At 44.5% G+C, this 23,035-nt stretch overlaps 1 protein-coding gene across 9 annotated transcripts; it reads left to right on the forward strand.

The window, feature by feature from the left end:
* The first annotated feature begins 655 nt into the window (after positions 1 to 655).
* Positions 656 to 22,679, forward strand: LOC6552176 (elongation of very long chain fatty acids protein AAEL008004). 9 transcript variants are annotated; one of them, XM_001978794.3, is made up of 11 exons: positions 11,974 to 12,355; positions 15,432 to 15,693; positions 16,450 to 16,532; positions 16,779 to 16,886; positions 17,051 to 17,131; positions 17,843 to 17,926; positions 18,664 to 18,720; positions 18,791 to 18,896; positions 18,968 to 19,104; positions 19,158 to 19,313; positions 21,059 to 22,679. In XM_001978794.3, exons 2-11 carry the CDS (start codon positions 15,636 to 15,638, stop codon positions 21,365 to 21,367), a joined length of 1,179 nt encoding a protein of 392 aa, XP_001978830.1. In that variant the 5' UTR covers positions 11,974 to 12,355; positions 15,432 to 15,635; the 3' UTR covers positions 21,368 to 22,679. The 9 variants fall into 9 exon arrangements, with proteins under 9 accessions (XP_015009504.1, XP_015009506.1, XP_015009507.1 ...); XM_015154018.2 differs by lacking the exons at positions 11,974 to 12,355; positions 17,051 to 17,131 and adding an exon at positions 656 to 1,009 and having other exon boundaries at positions 21,059 to 21,919; XM_015154020.2 differs by lacking the exons at positions 11,974 to 12,355; positions 17,051 to 17,131 and adding an exon at positions 9,569 to 9,801 and having other exon boundaries at positions 21,059 to 21,919.
* Positions 22,680 to 23,035: the final 356 nt, after the last annotated feature.

Below are 23,035 nucleotides of genomic sequence, written 5' to 3' on the forward strand. Positions count from 1 at the left end.
TAAACAATTAAACCTTCGCCTTAAGTGCTATTTTTTTGGGACTTATAATTATAGAAATTCGTAATAAATAAGTTCCCTCATATTTTGCAAAATACGGGTATATCCATTAAATGGAACTGTATGGAACCGAACAAAATATTACACACTATTGGGGTATAGATTGCCCTGGGCAATTCTAGGCAAAACAATTCTGCAAGTATTATAGAAATTCTCCATGTTGGTGGTCAGAGGGTTAATTGTAAAAAATTCTATAGGCCAGAGTACGCGCAATCAACATGGATGATTTAGAGATGTAAAAGGCCAGGTATCGGGGACTTTCGGAAGTTTACTTTATGTAATATTTATTCGCTTGCTCAGTGCGCTTGCATATTACGACGGTAGCTGCACTTGAACATTGCCTGCGGCGCTGACATCAGACAAAAAACCAGGTTCGGGTTCAGATTTGGGTCTTACGGTCGGGAACTCCGATCGCATGGAGTCGCATTCCCGGTGTCCGGGCCAATCGGGCTGTTTGTGTTTTTCGCGCGCTGCACTTGACGCTCGGCGGCGGAAAGTTTTCGCACTGCACTGCACTTGGTTGCCGCTGACCGTAAAGTTTCCACAGCCGCTGGCAGTTGCGTTCTTCCCTGCGTTTGCGCTCGCGCTCGCGTTTGCGTTTGCGCCTGCGCCTGCGCTTCGTCGGCGTCGCCGTTCTGCGCCGCGCGATCCGCGTTTAATCAGCCGCGCGGAGCGATCGCTGCTCAGTTTTCATTCAGAAGTCAAGCGCGCGCTAATCGCAGTCGCAGTCGCAGCTCGTGTGCGAACGCCGAAGCCAAAAGCCATTGCGAAAGTAATCATTTTACAAAGTTCTTTGGCAACACTTTGTGAAATAGTTCGGGCCGCGCAATTTGTGTGTTGTGGTTTTTGCAGATTTCAGTTTTCAGATTTCGGTTGCCAGCGATTTACCAACCGAGCTGCTGCTGCTGCTGCTGCTCGCCTTCGGTTGCGGATTTCGAGCTGTTGGCAAGTTGTAAGTTGTTGTTCGCACATGTGATTTTCGCTTTTCGCTCTTTTGCAACTGCGCGCCTGGCCCGTTCACAATAACCATTTTGGACTGGACGGCGCTCTCCTCGTCAAAACACCTCCCCGCTCTCCCCTCTCTGACTGTCCGAGATAATCGATTTGACTGGACGATCCAACAGTGTGGCAACCCTGCCGCCGACGCTTGCACAAGCTCAGCTTTGGGGCAAGTGATTCCCGGCGAGGATCCCTCCTGATGATTGAATCCTTCAGATGTGGTCCCAGGCCGAGTTCCGGAGATTCGGCCCAGTCACGCCTGCGCAGCTGCAGACCCCGATCAGCTGGGGAGTTGCTGGTTTCTGGAGCGTTGGTTCCCCATATACCGATAGGTTTTGCTTGGGCTATGCATAAGAATTAGCCAGCATCGTATAATTTTGCAGCGGCGGTGAACCGTTGACATTGGGTCCAAAGTAGCAGAAGCGCAATTAGCGCCGATGGCGGGTAATTGCCAGAGTTTTTCTTGCGCTAAAAATATAAATATTAATCCAAGACAATTCGAAGCAAGTGCGGAAACAATTCGCAATTCACAAAACCGGATATGCGATGACCCGATTTTGGCCTTGGACTCGCCGCAGAGCATCCTGGTCGGTGCAAAAAGGTTCCCTTGAAATTTTTCCCGTCAGCCGAGGTGGTCGAAAACCGCTTTTGGGACCGACAACCGACTTTCGAGGTCTCATGACTGACTGGTTGATAATGGAGTAATGGTAGTAAATGCGTTTAGATCGACGTTCGCTTCCGCGTTGGCTATAATTGGGCTGGAAACGCCCAGAAGGGCTTGCTCTTTGTTCTGGCCCGGCCTTGAGCCACTGGAGTCGCTCGCTTCTGGGCAGATGCCACTAAGGTGACAAATACTTTCAAGCGTAAGCTGGGGTTTTCGCTTTCCGCATTTACATATGCAAACCATCTGGGTTTCTTCGGGCACGCCGTTCCTCGAATGCCACGCACGTAGCCGCCTTTCAAGCGAATTTACAGGCTACACGCCAATCCCCTCAGATCGCAGATCCGAGATCTGGGCCCGACTCTTGGGAAGCCTCCCGATTGCCAGCTCAAACTTACCTAAACGCTTAACACTCGCCGCTTACTCTATAAATAATTTAAGCACAACATTCTGTTTGTCTAGAAGAGAATCTCGCTTCCCCGTCGAATGGCTACAGCATAACAACATAATTCACGTAAATTCTCCTGTCTACTGTCTATAAATTTTTATAAATGCTGTTGAATACATCTAAAATCGAAGGGTCGACAGTTGTGTCCGACTACCATTACAAACATAGTCTATAGTTGCTTTTAGGGTTTGCGAATTCGTCTTCTACCGACCATAAAAGCAGCTAACCTGCCAACTTAACAGCCAAGTAGCACGTAAAAAAGTAGTATTCTTGGATTAAATCAAGATTTGGAGTACACTTCTTGTAGTAATACAGAGTACAACCTCTTTCGAACTTACAGAACACTACAAATTGCAAAAATAGTAAGAGGCTTCAAAGCATCAAAGTCCTTTCGATAAAGATACATGTAAAGATATTAAGATATAAGATAGCACATTTTCAATTCCACGGCTCCAATCAATACGTGGACTGCCGTCTACGGTGAAATTAGGGGCTTTTCTGGGATAAGCACACGTATCTACATATAATGCCGATTGGAAGGCAGCGTTTTGCAAGTGACTAATGAAAACAATTAACAGAATTTCGTCCGCCTATGTCTGCGACGTGTACGGCATTAAAAATATTCCAGAAGCAACAAAACTGTCAGCCACATCTCTGCCCTTTAGGCCGAGATACTGACAACCTGTTCATGACACTAAAACGGGTTGAAAATCGGCGAGCGTGCACTTCGCTTTGCATGGTTTTAGTTCTGCTTTGGGTTTCAACATCCTTGATTTGATTCGACCAACTGGTAGAGCTAGTGTAGCAATTACTCCATGCCACACATTCGTTTAAACTTCCATTTTGCAAAGTGTAAGTATGGTTAAGTATTCCTTGTGGTTTACGCAGCTGGGGTTTATTTATAATTAATCATTTATGCAGACTTTTATGCCCGATACTCGTTGATTGGGGATGTTAGGGATGTTAGATTTTGAAATGTAAGCCTTTAAGATACATTCGTTTTCAGGATCAGTAGCCGAACCCATCGAGTTCGGAACTATAAAACCCCCTAAAACTGTCAAGGTCACAGTTTTTAAACAACTTTCTATAGATAGCCTTAAACTATTTTAGAATTTCTACCCCGCACTCCCACGAAGTAGATATATTCCTACCAGGACAGGTATCTGATAGTCAGGAAATCGACGAAGGCGATTTCTCGTGTGCATATAAAATGCTGAAAGCACTGTTTGTTTAACCCAATTGATTAAAATTGAGATCAGCCAATATGGCTCAAATGAAAATTCAGTCAAGATCAATAGCCAAGTACCTGCTTACACCTTTTGAGACTTAGCAAACAGGTGGAATTATTTAATGATTGGATTGCTAGATTGAATTCAGCCTTCCTGTAGAGTCAGCTACCTTAGTAGAGTCAACCGCTTTTCACATCGTAATTATTTCCGTGTGGAATTGCAGTTGCATTGCATGCAAATAATTTAGAATCAATGAATAAGGCAGAATTCAAGTTGTCCCGGAAGCAAAAAGCTAATAGGGCGGAAAAATCAGATCCAGCGGGTAGCATGGATACCGTGTTTCGCCTTGACATGCCGAAAAAATGAGCGATCAGACCTGCCCAAATTAGTGACTAATATGTCCAAAACAAAAGGCATTTGTACTCGGATACGACGCACTTGCGCTGCTTCTTTTTAATGAATATTTTGCTCGCCGGCGCGGCTAATTTACTCGCAATAAATCTGTCAACAAAGCACTGACTTCTCACTTGAGGATTTTGACATTGAAGATAAAGACGCCGATGGCGTTGAAGACTCCGCCAAGCGGCGCTGATTGAGCTGTCGAGCAGTTCCGAAATGATGTCCCCTCCGGACCACCATCCCGCTACTCCTAGATCGCACCATTGTCTTGGCCGAGGGCCCGCTCCATTCAAGCCAATCTCGAGAGTCTGTAATCGCTCATTTGCGGCTTATGCGCCGTGAGATGAGCACATGTGGAAGTGTAAAAGTGTGGAAGTGGCTATATGGGCCGAAACTGTGTGGGCTTGAACAAAGATTTGTGGCTATTGCCGATAGCTTTACCTTGTGGCGGACGAGCTGAGAAATGTGCCCCCGAGGAGGCCTTGAGATCGCGACTGTTCAGTCGCGTTTTTATTGGCATTGAAAGAGGGTAGCCCCTGGGCTACTATGGGGTTCTATGAGGTAATTCCCGCCCAGTACTGCCGATAATAGCAGTTGGTAATTATCTGCGGAATACTACTTGGAATTGCGAAGTTAGATGCGATCCCAAGAGGAGACCTTGGGGTTGCGAGTGTTAAACCATTTTATTGCAACTAAAGTAGTACCTTCCCAGCTCTGTAGCCGTTGGTGGTGATGATGATAGACCTACGGAGTGCAGGTGTCAGGCGGTTCCTTCCTAATTCACGCCCATCATCGTGCAATTGCCTGATGAGTGCCATCGTGAAACTGCATTTACGGCTACTCGAATAATTAATGTGCCCGTCCCCACTACTGATTATCTACAGCTCGGTCCCCATTCCGTAATCTCAGTGGGGCCAAAGTGCACTTGAGCCAGACCCTTGCCCCGCCCCCGGGTTGAGCATCGAATATTTGCCTTTTGGAGGCTTGTGGTCGAAGTCGGATGTTAGACGCTCATCCAATATTTTGTTTGGAGAGCTGGAGTGCTGCGGCCCAACGTGGACCGTTGATCTTTGAAGCAAGATAAACTTTGCTTGCTCGCTATGGGCTTCCAAAGGTAAATAGCTGCAAAAACAACTTTCGATTACATTCTTAGGCTCCCAGAGTTGGAGGCCCAAACCAGAAATACTTCATCCAAATGATGAGACCTCCTAAAACGCCGTTCGAAGCTTATTGGGTTTGCTGGGTGTGTTCGAGGCAAATAATGGGCAGCTTGGGAGCTCTGATAGCACAGGTGTACAGCTCCCGATCTGGGCAAACAGCAGAAGATCATGCCAGCCAAGTCGAGTCGCACGATTCCCGAGTGAGTTCCCACCTGGGTGTGTGTAGCAATGGACCTGAGAAAAGGGCCAAGAAGCCACCTCCGACTTGGCTGTGACTTGCCAGTACTAAAATAGTACGATTTCCATACGCCTTTTGTGTTGGCACCCCGATTGCGAAAGCGTAACGCTTGACTAAGTTTTATTTCCAGCCAGATTAAAGCTACCTCAGTGGCCCCAGACTCATCCGCCATTAGCCAAACAGCTCTAACGATCCCTACCGATTTGGATGGACCACGCCCAGGTCACGGATGTCGGCGGCATCTATATGAGGTGGTCATTATCAGTCGGCGCTATTTTAGCCCGATTGCATGGGCGCAATGATTTAAATGGCTCGCCGTTTAGTGCAACCGCAGATTTTATTGCCCGTAGAATTGTCACCGACGTGGAACGTCGAGAAAGTCACTGTAAGGGCCGAAATGCGTCTCCATTGGGCCATCTCCCACTCCGTCTCCAGCTGTCACTTTCGGTGGCGATGGCTAAGGCGAAGCCAAGAGTCTGCGTTTCGGTCTGGGATCCGACGACCGTTGGCCGTTGACGATTCATATTTGGCGTTTGGGGTATTTGCCAACCATAATCATTATCATTACCACACATTAGCTAACTAAGCCTTCAATTTGAAAGGTGGCTTTGTGCTTTGGGTATTGCGGTGACGTCGCCATTGTGCAATGGGTAAAGTGCCCAACGCTTCCCCTTGCCAACATTTCCCAAAAATTCGGACCGGGCTCAAGTCCAATTTAAATGGATTTCTATTTTTCTTCGGCTGGAACTGCCATTGTCTTCTACTTTGTCACAGCGCCTAACTGCGGTATCTCTGCATCTTATTTAATTATTTTAAGCTCGAGCACACCTAATTATAATAAGTCATTTAAGGGACTTGAGTGTTGAGTGGATTTCAATCACAGAGTTGGAAAAATCCAAAGAAAGAAAGTGCTCCAAAGAAATGGACGTCTCATTTCTTCGTAATCACACAAATATGTTGGGTAGCATCAGTGCAATTTAATGCAAGTCTCATTCTACAACACAGTGTAGATAAAATTTAATTTATGAATTGAAACTTAAGTATAATTTACAAAAATAACTGACTTGGCTTAATCCTCATTTTTACACTCGTCTTTACCATTTACGTTCAAGACGACACTGAATCTAGATGTAGTGCAACCAATCCATACCAACCCCAACTAATATTGGAATATTGCGCTATTAAAGTTTAAATAAACAATAAGTCTGTGCCAGAGGCAAACAGCCGATGGCAGAGCGGAATAGCTTCAAAAATCTATACGCATACGCAATAGCGATTCCGATGACGCCCACGTTTAAATGGACTTCATTTGATCGCTGGCCAGTGGACGCAATTGTTTAGGCTTCGGTTTGGCAATGTCAAAGACATGTAAACGTAAATGTGTCAAGCTCACGCCAACTAACCCTGCCCTACCAGTGGTATAGGCCATTTTAATGTACTGAAGATCTCCTTAGTATTTCAACACATTTGATTACACTTAGAAATTTCCACAGCTTTAAGTGTAGTGGCGTTTTGACTGCATAAGCGAACGGATACATCAATTATCTCTTTAAAAGTCAAACAGAACACGCCGGATCAGACTATCCAAAGTATTCCCCCATCATAAAATGAGATTAAAGTGAGCCTTTCTGGAGTTTACCAATTTTGGTTTGGATACAAAAAGTTATTTTACATTTTACTCCCAATCAGTCCGCTCTTCGACTCGATCGCTCTATAAGGATTTTAAGAATCCTCGACATTCGTTCTTGATTTGAATAACCTCTGGAATCTTTGAGTTGCCTCTATACGAGTCCATTTAGATCCGCTAGGGCGAGTCCGCTGGTTAATCTACAAGCCGAAACCACCACCGAATCCCAATCCCAATTCCAATTCCAATTCGTTGGCGTCGTTACCCGCGTTGCTTGGCCTGGGTCGGTTCGCCTACTGGTGCGCCGGCGCATATAAATCGATTAATAAGTCGTAAGTTTCGTAAATGAAATGCCAGCGGTGGCTACTGCGTGGCCACAGCCAAGCAGCTGAAAAGACTACGGCGAAATAGAAGCCAGATATGGCTCTGCCTCCTGCACAACTCCATCGGTTGCTCATCATTCGGAGCTCAGAGACGGCCATTACAACTAGCTTGTGGCGCGTTAGATGCTGAATTGAACCAGCGATCTGTGGGCGGAGGTGTAAGTCCCCAATGAGATGCAACCCGAAGCGCAGTTCCAATGGCCAATGCTGCTCACCAGCCATATGTATTCCGCTCATGGTTTTGGCCAGGCCAGCACAAGTGAGTCAAGGGCGCAGCGTCGCTGGCCAACTCGCGTATTGAGCAGCCCAATCACGTAGAGAAGCTTTTTGGCTTCTTTGGGCGGGCAGCTTTGACTTGCACGCTTCCTTCCACCTGCCCAGGAACACAGGCCACTGCATCCTTACCAAATATTTGAGATGTGTTCTGGGTACACAACTGCCCCTTCTTTTTAGAAATATAGCTAGAAATGCTTTTTACAAACCATAAAAAACTTTGAAGAAATATATGTTTTTCGGGTTCCATGGGAACGCGGAATGGAAACCTCGCAAAAGCAAAAGCCAACACAAAATAGTCAGTTCTTGAAATAAGAGATGGAAAAAGCGATATTAGGTTAATTAGGTTAAGCTTAAGCCCAAAAAAGTTTTTGGAGTCATAAATAAGACACATGACCTAGTGTCAGGTGTCCCGATTGGAGTGTACGATGCAAAAACCGTCGGCGACTGGAACCCAGACAAATTCTGCAAAGATACAGACACCCCTGTATGTCAAATAAAATAAATATCAAAACATTTTTCAAAAGTGTGGGCGTGGCAGTTTTTGGCGGCTTATGGTCATTACAGTGGGCGTGGAAACACAATATTTGGCATACCGAAAGATAATCAACTTAACAAAGACTAAAGCATTGTTCAAAAGTGTGTGCGTGGCAGTTTTGGGATTTTTGTGGGCGTGAGAGTGGGAGTGGCAACATCAGAAATCAAACTTGCGCTGCCTCCATTCAGACAGACGGACGGAACGACGGATGGACAGACGAACCTAACCAGATCGATTCGGCTAGTGATTCTGAGCAAGAATATGTATACTCTACATGGTCGGAAACGCTTTCTTCTACCTTTTACTTACTTTTCAACTAATCATAGGTATATCGTTTTACTCTAGGGGTAACGGGTATAATCAACATAAGCCGATATTCCTCCTTCAGAAAACATTTCAACATTTTCAGGAAAATCCGTAGAAATTGGGATAACAAATTACAAAATGAAAAAAAATAAAATGTTATTTTCCAAAATTGTGGGCGTGACAATTTTGGGTGCTTTTTGGGGGTTAGAAATTAATACAAGAAATTAATTTCAATAGAAATTTACTAGATTAATAAAAAAATATCAAAACATTTTTAAAAAGTGTGGGCGTGGCAGTTTTCGGGGGTTTGTAGGCGTAAAACTGGGCAACATGGCAACAATGTGGCAAAATCAGTTAGCAAACTTGCACTGCGTATATCTCGGGAAGCAGCATGTCTTATCTCAACTCTTCCTTCTGCCTGTCACATACTTTTCAACGAATTATTATTATTTAAATTTGTTAAGCAATAATAAATAATAATATATTATAATATAATAATAATATAATAAATAATAGAATAGGTGCTCGCTCGATGTGCCGAGTTCAAAAAACTGTTTTGGGTCGACCATTCAGTGGACATGTGCTTCGACGGCATGTGGTTCTGAAGGAAGAACGTAATTTCCGGTTCACTTCCTTGCATAAAAGGACCCAAAAGAACTGACCCGTGTTCCCTTCGCTTCGTTGTGTAGGTTTGGTGGTTCTCCTTAACTGTGCATTGCGTAGTTAAGGGGTGGCTCGAAGCAAACCGAGACCGAACGAAACCCGAAAAGTAAAAGAAAATACGAAACCGAGGCAATGACAACAAAGTTGTGTTTGATGAGGGGGGTGATGGTTGAGATCTCCCGCTCGCGATGACATAATGCCATCACCTACACACAGACACAACGTGTGTTGTTCTTTTTAAGCCGTGCCTCATTCACAGCAGTTGCTTATTTGGCGGCAGCTGGCTGGCTCGGGAGCTATCCGTGGCAACCCTGGCCGAAGCCGAAGAGAGGCTCTCGCCTTCGTTATCAGTGGTTTAAGAGAAAAGTGTGGAGCAAAGCAGCCGGTATTTTGCGCCAAGCAATTAGGTACAATGTATCTGACGCACACTGAAAGAGAGCGGTTGCGGATAGCAGTGCTTTTTGCTTCTGGCGAACAGCGCGTGACGCAACATCGAACGTGAGTACCGCTGCGACAGCTGGTGCTTCTTCTTGCCCGTCTTGCCATTTCCCCGGCGGTCTGCTTCTTTCCGCTTGCCAGCCACACGGCATCCACCAGATACAGATACACAGCGCTCAGTGGCTCTCTTCGGCTCTCTTCACGCGGTTGCCGTGCCGTTTCGGGGTTCTCTCGCTCTTCGCCTGAGCAGCGTGCCTCAGTTCGCATTTCGCTTTGGGTTGTGCCTCCTCGTCTGGTTCGCTTTTTGGGTCAGGCCAGAGCGATTTCCACACAAAATTCCTAGTCTGCTGCCGAGATACTACCACTGCAAAACGAACTCAAAGTAAAGTGTTATTCCGATATAGATTGTGATTCGAATTGGAGTGCCTGTCTATGGATTTCTAGTGAAGTGATTTTTGGTGCGACCAGTTCCTTGTGTCCTTGCCCGTCGCGTCCCCTTCGCGCTGTGGGAACTACGTAACTTCGCCGAGTATCGTCTTCCACCCCGAAAAGCTGGCCATGCCTATTCCCGCCCGCCTTGATAAATCAGGCGGTATCAGTTAAGGGCTCCCTCACCGCTTTCCATGCACCCCATAGGCTCCGCCGACCGGATTTTCGAATGTTATAGACCCGAATGGTATAGTGCCGAGTAAAAAACCAACGTGCTGCCCCTCTTCCGGTTATCAGTTACCTTTACCTGCGAACCAGTCTGCATTTTCCGCAGGCACGGACATCTAATCAACTAATCAAGAGCGATAAGGGACCATCCCAGATTAGAAAGCACCCGGCCAGAACCGAAACAAGAAACTATTAGATACCATATACGGAAAGTCCGAGCCGCTGACTTCGTCACGTTGTTGTAACGCATGTGTGTAAAGATATGACATAATTTCGATACGTTCCGCTCGCACAGCATGCTCTCCCACTCCATATCTCTTAGTCGGAGAGAAATCGGAAGAGAGCGGTTGCAAAAGTGCAGAGAGCAGCAGAGAAAGTGACCCCTCAACAAGTCACCGCCACTGCTTCCACCCGCCTACGAATTCATTAGTTAGGCGGAAACACTCGTCCCGCCCACTGCTGGCGCCGCCCACCTCCCACAAGAAAAGCGCGGCCCTCGAGCACATGCAATGCAAGCGATCTCTGTTGCAACGGTCATAACTAAATCCGCCCACCGGATGCGGAGCATTTTAAAATGGATGATAAGAAAATAATGAAAAGTACAAATATATTTTGGATCATAGGCATCTCGGCTTTATGCCATGTGAATTATTATTTACATTTCACCGCTATATTTTGTGTTGTTTTTTTCTACTTTGTTGCCCTTGCTGCTGAGACAACCTAATTACAACAATAATGTATGTATGCGTACATAACATAGGTAATGTTGTTTATATGCAGATGAAAGTTTCGGGTTCCAAACATTCTCTCGCCGAATCCAATCAATCAAAATGGGTTGCATCTGTACATTGTTTACGCGAGTGTTTACAAATTTTCCAACACCGATTTGAATCTTGTCGGGAACTGTGGCAACCTTTTGCTGGAGGCGGAAAATAGTAATAGATTTAGTTGTGGAGGTTTCACTGTCGTATATTTTCGAATATTTTCGCGGGCGATGTGGGCTGCCCTTAGAAAGCAGAGGGCCTCGATTACGAAATGACATTTTTCTCCGTTGGATGACCTAATAAATAACAAAGGCCGAAATAGATTATTGCGTCAAGACGCAAAACGCGTTTAAATTTCCATTTCATCAGGTCAACCTGTTGTTGCTCGCCGCCTTTCGTTACCGCGTAGCTTGCTGCTGTGGCTTCTTTTTGGCGACACACATTCGTAAACAGTTTGACCATGAATTCGATTTTAAGCGCAAAAGTCCCAAAAACAAAAAGCTAAAAACTAAAAAAAAGGCCAACACAAAAGCTAAACGTGAAATGAAAACCCGAAAGCCATAAAAAACCCAGTCCGACCCGCGCGAGTATGTGTGAAATGCCGTAATAATTAATTGATCGACAAGTGCGGAGCTTTGATTTGGTATGCAAGCCATCACCTGCCACTGAAATCGATCATGATCAAGCGGCGGCCCTTGCCTCATCCAAATCCACTCCGTTCTTGCGACAGCGCACCTGTTGGCTGCTTTTTGATCGGAAGGCTGGCTTTCCCAATCCCAATCCCAGTTCCACAACCCATTGCAAGGGAATTGGACTGGGAGTCGGAGTTTGCGTCCAGCGCACTGCGAATTCCGTCTGCAGCCCATCGAATTACAGTGTACACATACATATATACACGGCACAATCAAGAGTCATCCCGCTGTCCAGTGCACGAAGGCAATCTATGCGAAGAAATGTGAATTAATTCGTAATGGCCCACCAGCGTCTACGCCAACGCCTCTGCCTGCTTGGAAGCTCCGGCCGCCGAGTGGTGTCTGCGGCTTGTGCTTGGACCCGGACTCGGGCTTAGACTCCAACTCCGACTGCGGCAGCGGCTGAGGCAGCGACTGCGACTGCGACTGTGGCTGCGGCTGAGCTGCAGCGGTCTTAGTTCGTCAGTCAGTGTGGCAGCCAGATAGTCGTGCTCCGCTAGTCGACGTCGACGGTTCGCTGTTTTCTGTGTTGCTCGCCGCCCGTTCCCGCCTCTCTCGCCGCGAATCGAAGTCTCGCACTCCAGGTCTCAAAACCAGTCCAATCCGATCTACTGCCGTGTTTCCAAGGACTCCTTTTAGCAACTAATTCAAGCACGACATGCCAGGCCCAATAAGTGCAGTAGTGGCCGCGGGTCTACAACCATTAGAGCAATAATTGTTGAGCTAAACAGTCTATTTAGAAACCGAACTACCGGATTATCGCCCGGTAATCACTTGTAGTTTCGCCAAGACTTTTTGGCAAAGCCATCAGTGCAGCAAAAAGGTAAATTCTCGGATCTACTGGGCGCCATTTAGAATTAAGCGTTTGCCTGCACTAAGTCATCCAATCCACGCTGGAGTATCCTTGTGCTCTGGCCACTCCCAGTGACTGATCGAGAAAGTTCAACTCAACATGGTGGCCTCGCACCAGCCGTTATTTAAATCCCTCAAATAAATATCAATTATTATTTTTAATTATATGCACATATGCGACGCGTTTCGTCTCGTCTCGTTTCGTTTGTGTTAGAGTGATTTAACTTGTAAACGGCATGGAAATTTTGGCAACTGTTAAGGACGCATACAAATGAGTCTTTGGAAGATTTGACGAGTGCCAAGCAATTCAAATTGACATTCTAGTCCCGTCTGCATCGATGCAATCCCACACACGCGACTGTTTAACTATACGATAAACAAATGTCGAAGCTTGTTATTGTTGGCAACAGCTTGGGGTCAAAATCATTTGACCGATGGTTTCCAGTACTAATGTGCCCATTTGCAAGCCCTCTCTTGGCCAATCAATCGGGCCCGTCTTTCAGTCTTGGCTGAAGAGGCCAAGTCGAGAGACTAAACTGTGCGCGAGATACGAAAATCAATACTCAATGAATACATGGGAGTGGGAAAGGGGATGTGCGAGGTGCGAGGTGCCTCGCGACACCTTCACTGCTCGGCGAGTAGATATGCTGGTGCCCCATCCCTTCCACCCTCCAAGTACGAATTGTATCAACAACTGTGGCAAGCAGTTTGCGGCACGCGCCTTTTCGGCGTCACTCATGTCGTGTTTTGCGGGTATTAGGCGCCTTTTTCTCGGCAACTTACATGTTTGTGCCCCAGCGTACACAACTAAGTTTCTTGGCCAGGCCAAGAAGTCGGAGGTGCGTCGGGTGAGTCACGCGACACCAGACACCAGACACCAGGCACCATTCCAACCACCCACCAGGCGTCGTGTGGCCTGCTCTCGTGGCCCCTTTTCATTCAAGAAACGCGCCGCGAGCCTCTGCGCACGAGCGAGGGGCAAAGCCAGAGAACTGGGAACAGAGAACAGAGAAGCCCTAGTCGCATCACGTGATGAGATTGGGAGAACGTGGCGCCTTGGCTGACGCCGGTTAAGCGGCGTGCTGCTCAATAGGCCATTGTGGGCATTGGGTGTCGCCTTGGATGCCCATTTGTGCAGTGTTGCTTCGTGCTCATGCTTTCTGGAACGGCTCTAGTGTGGGCTTGTGAAGAGCAGAAGCAGCTGAAAGCAACCAAACCAGGTCAATGAAACAGAAATATTTCGGATAGCTTTAAGTCGGCACTGCTGCTACCGGCATCGCTTTTCAGTTGCCGCTTCCTCAGCAGGTTTCCAGAGGCGGGCGACCACCCTCAACCCTTTCAGCTTAGAAGGTGAGACCTTGCACACCGGCCTACCACCTACCGCCTACCACCACCCCCAACCCACTAAGCTCGTTTCAGTGTCTTCTGTTTTCTGTGCTGACAGCACTTTCCGCCCGTAACCGTGTGCTCTTTGCATGGGCTTGGTTTGACTTTGAATAAGAATCAGTGTGGTTTTCGGTGGCGGTGGCTTAATGATACCTCTTGCTCGTAGAGTAAAGGGTATACTAGATTCGTTGAAGAGTGTGTAACAGGCCGATGGAAGCGTTTCCGACCATATACAGGGAATACATTCTTGATCAGGATATTGATCTGAGCCGTCTGTCCGTACAAAGGCCTCGATCTTAGGACTACAAAAGCTAAAATGTTGAGATTAAGCATGCAGCTTCCAGAGAGTTTGTTTCCAAAAATTGCCACGCCCACTCTAACGCCCACAAACCGCCGAAAACTGTCATGCCCACACCTTTGAAAAAGTGATATTTTTTTAATTTTATATATCTTGTAAATTTATATTTAATTCTTTTCTTTTAATTTTTCTTTCTTTTTAATTTTTTTTTAATTTTATTATTTTTTTCCCAAACTCTGCCGATATTCGAGAAAATTTTGAAATTTTCGTTTGCACTTCCACTAGCCGAGTAACGGGTATCTGATAGTCGACTATAGCACTCTATCTTGTTTTCTTTCTTGTCGCCGTTACTTTTTTTTGGCAAACGTGTTTGTTTGCTTGGATGATCCCACCCTCATAGAAGTAACAAGTTCATAGATGGACGTCGGATATATGTATATAACAATAAATTTGACAGTTTCCGTATACTGACTTCGAATTTATTTTCGTGTGAGTTCGGAAGATAATTATTATCAATGCTTTCATCATACTTTTACTCCCCTTTGTGCAGTCTACACCTACAAGTGCCGCTTCCACATTGACGAAAAATTGACATATTTCATGTCTGTCAAAGTCCTGCCTATAGCCCGTTTTTCCCAAAATCGATATGAGAATCATTGACTTGTTTCGTTCTTGACTCTTTCAAGCCTACAACGTAGATCGATGCAAATCTTCAGCTCAAACAATTAACATTTTAGAACATATTTTGTGAGTTATTGGGATAATATTCGTCAACAGATTCCGAGAAAAATTCAAATTTCCCGACTACCAAATCTGCGTCACTAAAGTTTCCGCTCATAGTTTCCTTATCATAGTTTCATTTCAACCATGATAGGCTTGCGAGTTACTGGCATAAATACAGAGGAGGACTGTTTGAAAGTTTTCTTTGAGCTTTTTGTGCCAAAAATTTGGACAAACAGTACTCCGCCACGTAGTCCAGTGCTAATGCTCCCTGTTCTGGCTATTGCTTTCGTTTAATTTATCGATTCGCGATAACTGGTCGAAAAGATAAGGGGTATGTACAAATTCCGCGCTGTGCATAAAACAAAAATAAAAAAGAAAACAAAAGACGGGGCTCAAAACGAGAATGTTCAATTATAAACGAGATGTAAATGTGCCGAACGAGTGCTGACTGCGTTGTTTTTGGATTTAGTTTATTGACCTCATTTCGACTGCCATTTTTTGAGTGGGCATATGGGCTGTATATCAAGGTGCAGGGTATTGAATGGGGCTGCTAAGGGCCGGCTAATGTGGGTCGACTATTGCGATTTGTACACCAGTACGCGTATAATTAAATAGCGAATTTTACCATCTATTCTTGCAGTTCGAAAACCTGCTTGGTACCGCATCAAATGCACTAAGTCCCAAGCACTAAAGTTAACCAGATCAGAAGCAGAACGCAATTCCTCAAAACCAAGACTTTTACCACCAACCAATTGTACAATCAATAAGGAACACGAACTACAAGGAAAACGGATATTAGGACTCCGCAGTCAGCGTCAAACACCAACCACTACTCAAGAACACAATGGCCTTAATTATGAAATACATCGACAGCATAAGCAGATACATGGACTCACATAGTGGTAAGTACCAGACTTCTCGGACGCCGGCTTATTCGCTAATTTGGCTAACCTTGATTTTGGTGGACTGTAACCAGCCACCTCACCATGGGGAACAACTCAATGTCGCTGCCCTTCCTCACGTTTCTTTTCGAAACATCGGGGATAAATTATTTTTGACACCAGCTCTCTAATTGGCAAGAGAGGTTGGTGGAATTGGTAAAAACGGCTTTCCCAATCACCAAGTTCTCTGAATTTCTCTCGAGAACTGCTATTATTTTTATTAGTATGCTGAGACCAGATACAAACGCCATTCCCTGCTCATATGCAAGCAATTATATATGTATACTTTTATTATTTATATTTATTACAACAGCGCCTGCAAACATACTGTTTTTACAAATTTCAAGCTGACTGCGCAAAACATGCTAAACGTATGTTTCGTCACTGTTTATTTGCCATATATACGCGCTTTCAGGTTTTGTCAATCGTGTTAGTTTATTTTGAGTATACCCAGTGTAAATAAAATAAATAAATAAAAATTAATATATAATTTGATGACAAAACTTCGAGTGGGAATTGCAGTTTAGCATAGCTTTCTATGCGGGCACGTGGCTACTATCTATCAGGGTCAATGACAGTGTACACAGCATTCCTTATCTAGAAGATGCTTGTAACTGCTGATGCTGGCAATGCTTGCATCTTTTTAAAACAGCTTAAAGTAGTGGTCAAAAGCAACGCAAATCAACTCTTATAATTGTATGGTTTCCCTTCGCACAGACTCGAGGACGAAGGGCTGGCCCATGATGTCTTCCCCATTCCCCACACTGGCCGTTTGCCTCACATATGTCTATCTGGTCAAGGTGAGTACAGAGTTCCAAAGTGCAAAGTGCGAGATATCGGCTGCCCAATTTGGGCTTCTTAGTGGTAGTTGAAAGATAAGAAGGTGGTCTGACTAGATCGACTGCAGGTCGGCCTATGACTGTAGTGTTTCCCACAGTAAACTTATCAACTTAATGTTAATCAGCGTAATGTTAATACGGGGTAAAATGAAATACCTCAAGGTCGGCAGGCTACTATACAAAGTTGATACCAACTCCCGTCCACAGGTGCTGGGACCCCGATTGATGGAGAACCGAAAGCCTCTCAATCTGCAAAACACTCTAGTCATGTACAATGCCATACAGGTTGTATTTAGCGCATGGCTGTTTTATGAGGTAGGTATTCCCATCCCATCCCATCCCATCCCGCCTTTTCCCATCATCCCAGCAACTTATCATCACGTGGCATCGTCGCTGGACCAATCCACGCTTCTGTGGACCGTGAAGGATGCTTTTCAATCGAATTTAACCTATTTTCGCTGCTAATGTCTCTGTTCTAGTGCTTGATGGGCGGCTGGTGGGGCTCGTACAGCTTCCGGTGCCAGCCGGTGGACTACACAGATAGTCCCACATCCCGGAGAGTAAGTGTCCCTGGCTAAACCTATAAGTGTGTGCTGTGTGCTGATCCGATATTGCCCCGACCAGTACAGAGAAATAGCTAATACCGCAGTTATTCGCGTACCGTTCTGCGTATGCAGTCCAGGCAATCTAGCGCGGCTTCTGCTTAATCTAATCCTAGTATATTGTTATTTACCTGACCACTGACCTAGCCAACGCTTTTGGAGTGCTAACCAGCCACGCCTCGCCTTGTAGTCGTTTCATTGTAGTAACTGCGTATTGTACTCAAACAAGCCCCGACTACCAGAGACACCTGCGCCAGCTTTTGGCGCCCGGCTTTGACTAATACCGACCAAGTACCCTAACGCACCTCCTGTGCAGGACCCACCCGTCCTGTCCTGTGTTGTCTCCCGCTGCTGCTCTGTTTTGTATATAAATGCTAGTCAAGCACCAGTGCTACAGATACGACCGGTGGATAACTTGCTTCAATTAATGAAATTATCGCGTTTAATCCTAAGTTGATACCATCTAAGTGCTGTATACTCACACTAACCCGCACACCGCCAAACATGCACATCTACAAATAGCCGACAGCTGAGTAAGCGAGAGACGTCTTTCAGCCAAGATCCGGTGACGATGCCAATGCCAGTACCAATCAATTTCTCACGAATCATCTACGAAATCGAGAGCCAAGCGAAGATATAAAAGTTACCTATTGTGCTCTACATTTCCAGATAGGCATTTCCGGTTGGCTAACTGGACATTATAGCTTCCGATGTCAGCCAGTCGACTATAGTAATAATCCTAGAACGTTAAGGGTATGTGTTAACCGCCACAGGCAGTAAGATAACGATCTAGATAACGTATAACGAATAACGAATAACGATAAGCATTTTGGTTACGTTTTATTTCCGTTTTGGTGTGAGTGCACGAATAGTTATAGATAATCATACATACTCGTATATGCACATTTACTCATTTACTCATATACACATTGAAGTACCTATGGAGATGGGCCATTATCACTGTAATTTACGATGTTATGGGTGGAGGTACATTGCATGCGTTCTGTACGAAACTACAGCCAGCACCTAAGCCTCTCGGATGCTCACAAAACTGTCTTCTTTTGCAATGTCACTAACTTAACTTTCGAGATTCACAGTTCAAACTTCGATAAGGGACTACCTGTTCCCTAACGTTGCAATCTATCCACATTCCATCTAAACTACGTTACTTTTAATTGAATGTTGACCCTTCTTGGAAAGCCATATTAACCCAAATGAACTACTCGAACTCGAACTAGTGTGCATATGTGTTTAAATTAATTTATTGTCTTGCAACAGTACTCATGAAAGAATCAGTGATGAGACCTGTTGCTCCCTATTCCATCTGTAGTGAATGATTGATTCGAGTTTAACTGCCACCTAGCTGCACTCATTCACTGGATTGAATAGGGATGCGCAAAACCCAGTTCAAACGAATATTAAACACTCGTCCCGCAACTACATACCATAGATCTAATTTGAACACCTCTTTCTCCTTGCCACCTAATCAGATGGTTCATGCCTGCTGGTGGTACTACTTCTCGAAGTTCACAGAATTCATGGACACGGTGAGTTACAGATCAAAGAGTCCGCGCTCGGTAATTGTTTCATTCATCAACATGTTGCGGCTTGCCACAGATTTTCTTCGTCTTGCGCAAGAAGTCGAGCCAGGTTACCACACTGCACGTCATCCATCACGGCTGCATGCCCATGTCGGTCTGGTTCGGCGTTAAGTTCACCCCGGGTGAGTTACTGTAGGGGTTACTGTAGACCAAGTCCATCCACTGACCAACCGAACTCTCTGCACCCCTCCAGGTGGTCACAGCACCTTCTTCGGGCTGCTCAACACCTTTGTCCACATCGTGATGTACACCTACTACATGTTCTCCGCCATGGGTCCGCAGTACCAAAAGTACCTCTGGTGGAAGAAGTACCTGACCACCCTGCAGATGGTGAGCTGCATGGAACTTTACTTTGTTGCTAGGCTAATCCGCTGCTCCCACAGGTTCAGTTCATCCTGATCATGGTGCATGCCTTCCAGCTGCTCTTCATTGACTGCAACTACCCGAAGGCGTTCGTCTGGTGGATCGGCATGCACGCCGTCATGTTCTTCTTCCTGTTCAACGAGTTCTACAAGGCAGCCTACAGGAGCCGCATGATGGTGAGTGCGCCCCGGAAATGGGCTTTAGTCTCCGAGTCTCGCCGAGATCAGCAAACAGCAGCGAAGTGGCTGATCGATTATTATCTATCTGAGATTCCCACGTTGCCGAGGTTGCCGAGGTTGCCGAGGTTTCCAGATTCCGGACTGTGTTAATGAAACTGAAAACGAATACCTAACCGAAACAACGCGACTCGGAGCTGTGAGGCAAACGTGATTATATCATCATGCCTGCACTGCACCTTGCGGCCTGCCGATTACAAATGGGCAAGATGATGTGGTCCAAATTCATTAACGAGATTTCGTCAAGTAGGTCTCTGGCGACTCCAGCACTGGGCGGTGGTACATATCGGTAACCGGCTTCGTTTCGGCACCCAGCATTCGCTGGGCGACGCGTCGCACGAGTGAAAGTTTAGCGGAAAGGCAATACCCACTGCTTCGGAGTCAGCGACAGCGAAAGGGAGACAATGCCAGACTTACGGACCTACGGCTTCGAATGAGACGTTTATCGTTGCGTCACTACGGTGATTTTAAGCTCGAGGGCTCTAAATCTTCATAAGAAAATCTCTGAAGGAACTATAAAAAACGAATTCTTTGACTATCACATACCCATTACTCAGGCACAGTGACTAAGAGTGATGGGGTAAATCAGACAATTGTTTGGGTTCACTGGTCTTCTAATTTTTAGGCATTCATTCAGCGTGACTAGAATATTTTCGGCGCTTCAATTTAAATCGGCAAAAAATCCCAACATTCATTCGGGCAGACGCACATGGGCAGATTCACTCACCTAGTTATTCTGATCAAGAGTATATATATAATACTTTATAGAGTCGGCTTTTCGTCTACCTGTTACCCTTTTGATCTGCGAATTTCGGGAATAACAAACAAATATATATTAAGAATAGACTTTTTTATCTATTTTATTTGCCAATTTCTATGTGTACCTCACATTTCACTAACTGTGTAACTGGTAACTGATAGACAAGGAACACACTATATGATTTGTCAAGGGCATTCATTCAATTGTTTTATAGTAAAAACTCTTTTTTTATACTTATATTTTATATATTTTATATTTAATGAAATTTGAATTGACCAACGCGCTATTACCTATGCAGCAACTTAAGTTGATCTGCTAAAAGAATTTTAATTTTGCGGTTTGTTCCTTAAGACTAACAGAAGTTTTATCCTAGTAGTACTAGGGGGAATTATTATAGTAAAAACATAATATAATACCTAATCAATTACCGAAACATTTTCAAGTCGCCTAAATGTATGCTGAGACAAAAACCTACACACGACCAAACGAATTAGCCAATACGAATACGAATTGAACACGCTAACCTACATATGTTTCATCCCAAACGGGCTGAAAGTAAAGATAAAATAGTCACAAAGGGGTTTTTGGTTTACCCCGTATGCCTTAATAAATAAAGAAAAAAAGGATTGAAGCAAAGCTGTTAAAGCATAAGTAATGTACCTTGTTTTTAATGTTATTTTTATAAAATGAGCAAATCGATAGATATTGGACAGGCAAATAATAATATAAAACCTATGTATATAGCAATATATTTAAATATATATTTATATTTAACAATATATTTAAAAAAATTTAGAATTGTGGGCGTGACAGTTCGGGGAAGTTTGCGGCGTTAAATTGGACGTGGCAGTCGAGCTGCATTTTACTGATGCATTTTTTGAATAACTACAATCGAATCAATGTGCTTTGTTTGTTCTTCTTGCAGAAGAGGAATGGAGTGCTGGCCAACGGAAACGCCAAGCCCAACGGCTACTGCAAGAGCATCAACGCCCATGACGATCTGGCCATGCCACAGACCACAGAGGCAACAGCGACAGCGACGCCCGTATCCAAGGCCAACGGGAGCAGCACCTCGCTGAGCAATGGGCATGCTAAAGGGGTGGAGCAGGTCTACGAGCAGGTGGCCAACGGCAGCGCGCACAAGGGGGCCAACGGAGGTCTGACCAACGGATATGCCACCAAGCTGCTGGACGACGCCTCCCAGGAGCTGAAACATCGGAAGACGCCGAAATAATATCGGGGCAAGGAGGGGCGGCGCCAGCACAGGGCTTAGAACCGACATACCCGACGAGAGCCAGTAGCGCCAGGAGCTTCCTGGAAAGGAGCGGAGCTCCAAGAGTCATTTCCATAGGCACACACAACTTCATTTCGATTCACTACTCCACATCGCAGACCATCCACTTACAAAATTCCAAGCCAGGACTCACGTTCTTTGGCAGCTGGGGATATATGCTAAGTAAGCGCGTAGAAACACTATCAATCCTGACTGTCGAAGGCGTTGCAAGGCGGCTTCTCCCACAGACCCAAATCCATACACCTGAACATAGAAATATGCGCATGGTAGCTAGCATACCCAATGGGCACACCCATTGAGGCATATGCAAATGTATAGGCATTGCGAATGCATATGCACCCCTTCTCTAGCCTTCTTTTCGTTTTGTTGCTTCTTTTTCTTTTTTAGTTGTAAAAAGCTCACTTATCATAAGTATCCTAGCGGATTGTATAATACAAAAGCAAATATCGCAAACCAAGATTTCAACTAATCGAAAACGCTAACGTAAGCCCAGCAAATGAAGTTAAAACTAAAACTAATGCTAACACACTTAGATTGTGTGCGAGCAAGGAATTCAACTATTTAAGCCTAGAATTTAATTTATATATGTGTATATATACAAATACATATATTATTAAAGTAAATAAAAACAGCAGCAGCCTACGGAAAGTTTTGTAAATGTATAGAGCAAAAGCAAGTGTAATTTAAAATTAGGCACAATAATTGTTTTAAAAATGTCATTCAGAAATAGCCGACGATTTACGTTAGTCACAGAACTACAAAAGCGAGTACTCGACAATTTTGTGAAACTTATTACAGTATACAAAATAAAAAGTAATGTACGAAACCATTAAGAAATCACAGTCTATCTAATTACCCATAAAAAGTTTCATTAATTTATTACGAATAAATTATGCCGCTAAGCTGAACTTGCATCTTTTGATCTTTAACAACGGTGTATACCCAGCAACCACAAAGCAACAATATCAAATGCAGATTAAACAGAAATGCAGAAAGGGACTAACCATAAGATCGATCCACTTCACAGCGAGCATTAAATTAGTAAATTGTTGTAATCAAAAAACAAAATAGACTGTAAGTCCCACACTCTTGGTTTGCAAATGCAATACGTTTTGTATGCGTAATAGCCATTTTTGTGCAAACATTACCTATGTAATTAATATTATACAAATACAAAAACAAAAATATGTAGAAAATTAGGTGAAAATGGAGTGGAGCATTTTTTCAATAAAATCACTAAAATTAATTATTACATCCTTAATTTCAATTTCGCAGAAACTGCATTTTCAGATCACGAAATTAAGGGTTATACATATATTGCGTTGCTCATATGTTGCGTTAAATATTATTTTATTAACATTATTGTTGAATGTGTTAATTTGAATGTGCTAAATTATACACGTGTGCTGTCGCATTTACTTATAAATTGACGGAAATAGTAAAGTTAGATCTTAGAACTAAAGCTTTTGCTAAGAACTACGTGTGATAAGCTGACCGTCGTAGAGGGGCAAAAACAAAATATTATTCTAAAAGGGAGGCAATTTTACAATTCAATGTGTCAAGTCAAACAACGTCAAGATCTTCCTAAACTCAAAATGTAATCAAACC

This window comes from Drosophila erecta, unplaced genomic scaffold (genome assembly GCF_003286155.1).
Source record: "Drosophila erecta strain 14021-0224.00,06,07 unplaced genomic scaffold, DereRS2 tig00000000-arrow-pilon, whole genome shotgun sequence".
NCBI classification, from domain to species: domain Eukaryota; kingdom Metazoa; phylum Arthropoda; class Insecta; order Diptera; family Drosophilidae; genus Drosophila; species Drosophila erecta.

Excerpts from the sequence above, each read along its gene's own strand:
- LOC6552176 (XM_001978794.3), top strand. The coding sequence starts at position 15,636 with ATGGCCTTAATTATGAAATACATCGACAGCATAAGCAGATACATGGAC. Across the intron at positions 19,105-19,157 it reads ACCTGACCACCCTGCAGATG|GTTCAGTTCATCCTGATCAT; the intron begins GTGAGCTGCATG and ends CTGCTCCCACAG. Across the intron at positions 19,314-21,058 it reads CCTACAGGAGCCGCATGATG|AAGAGGAATGGAGTGCTGGC; the intron begins GTGAGTGCGCCC and ends TTCTTCTTGCAG.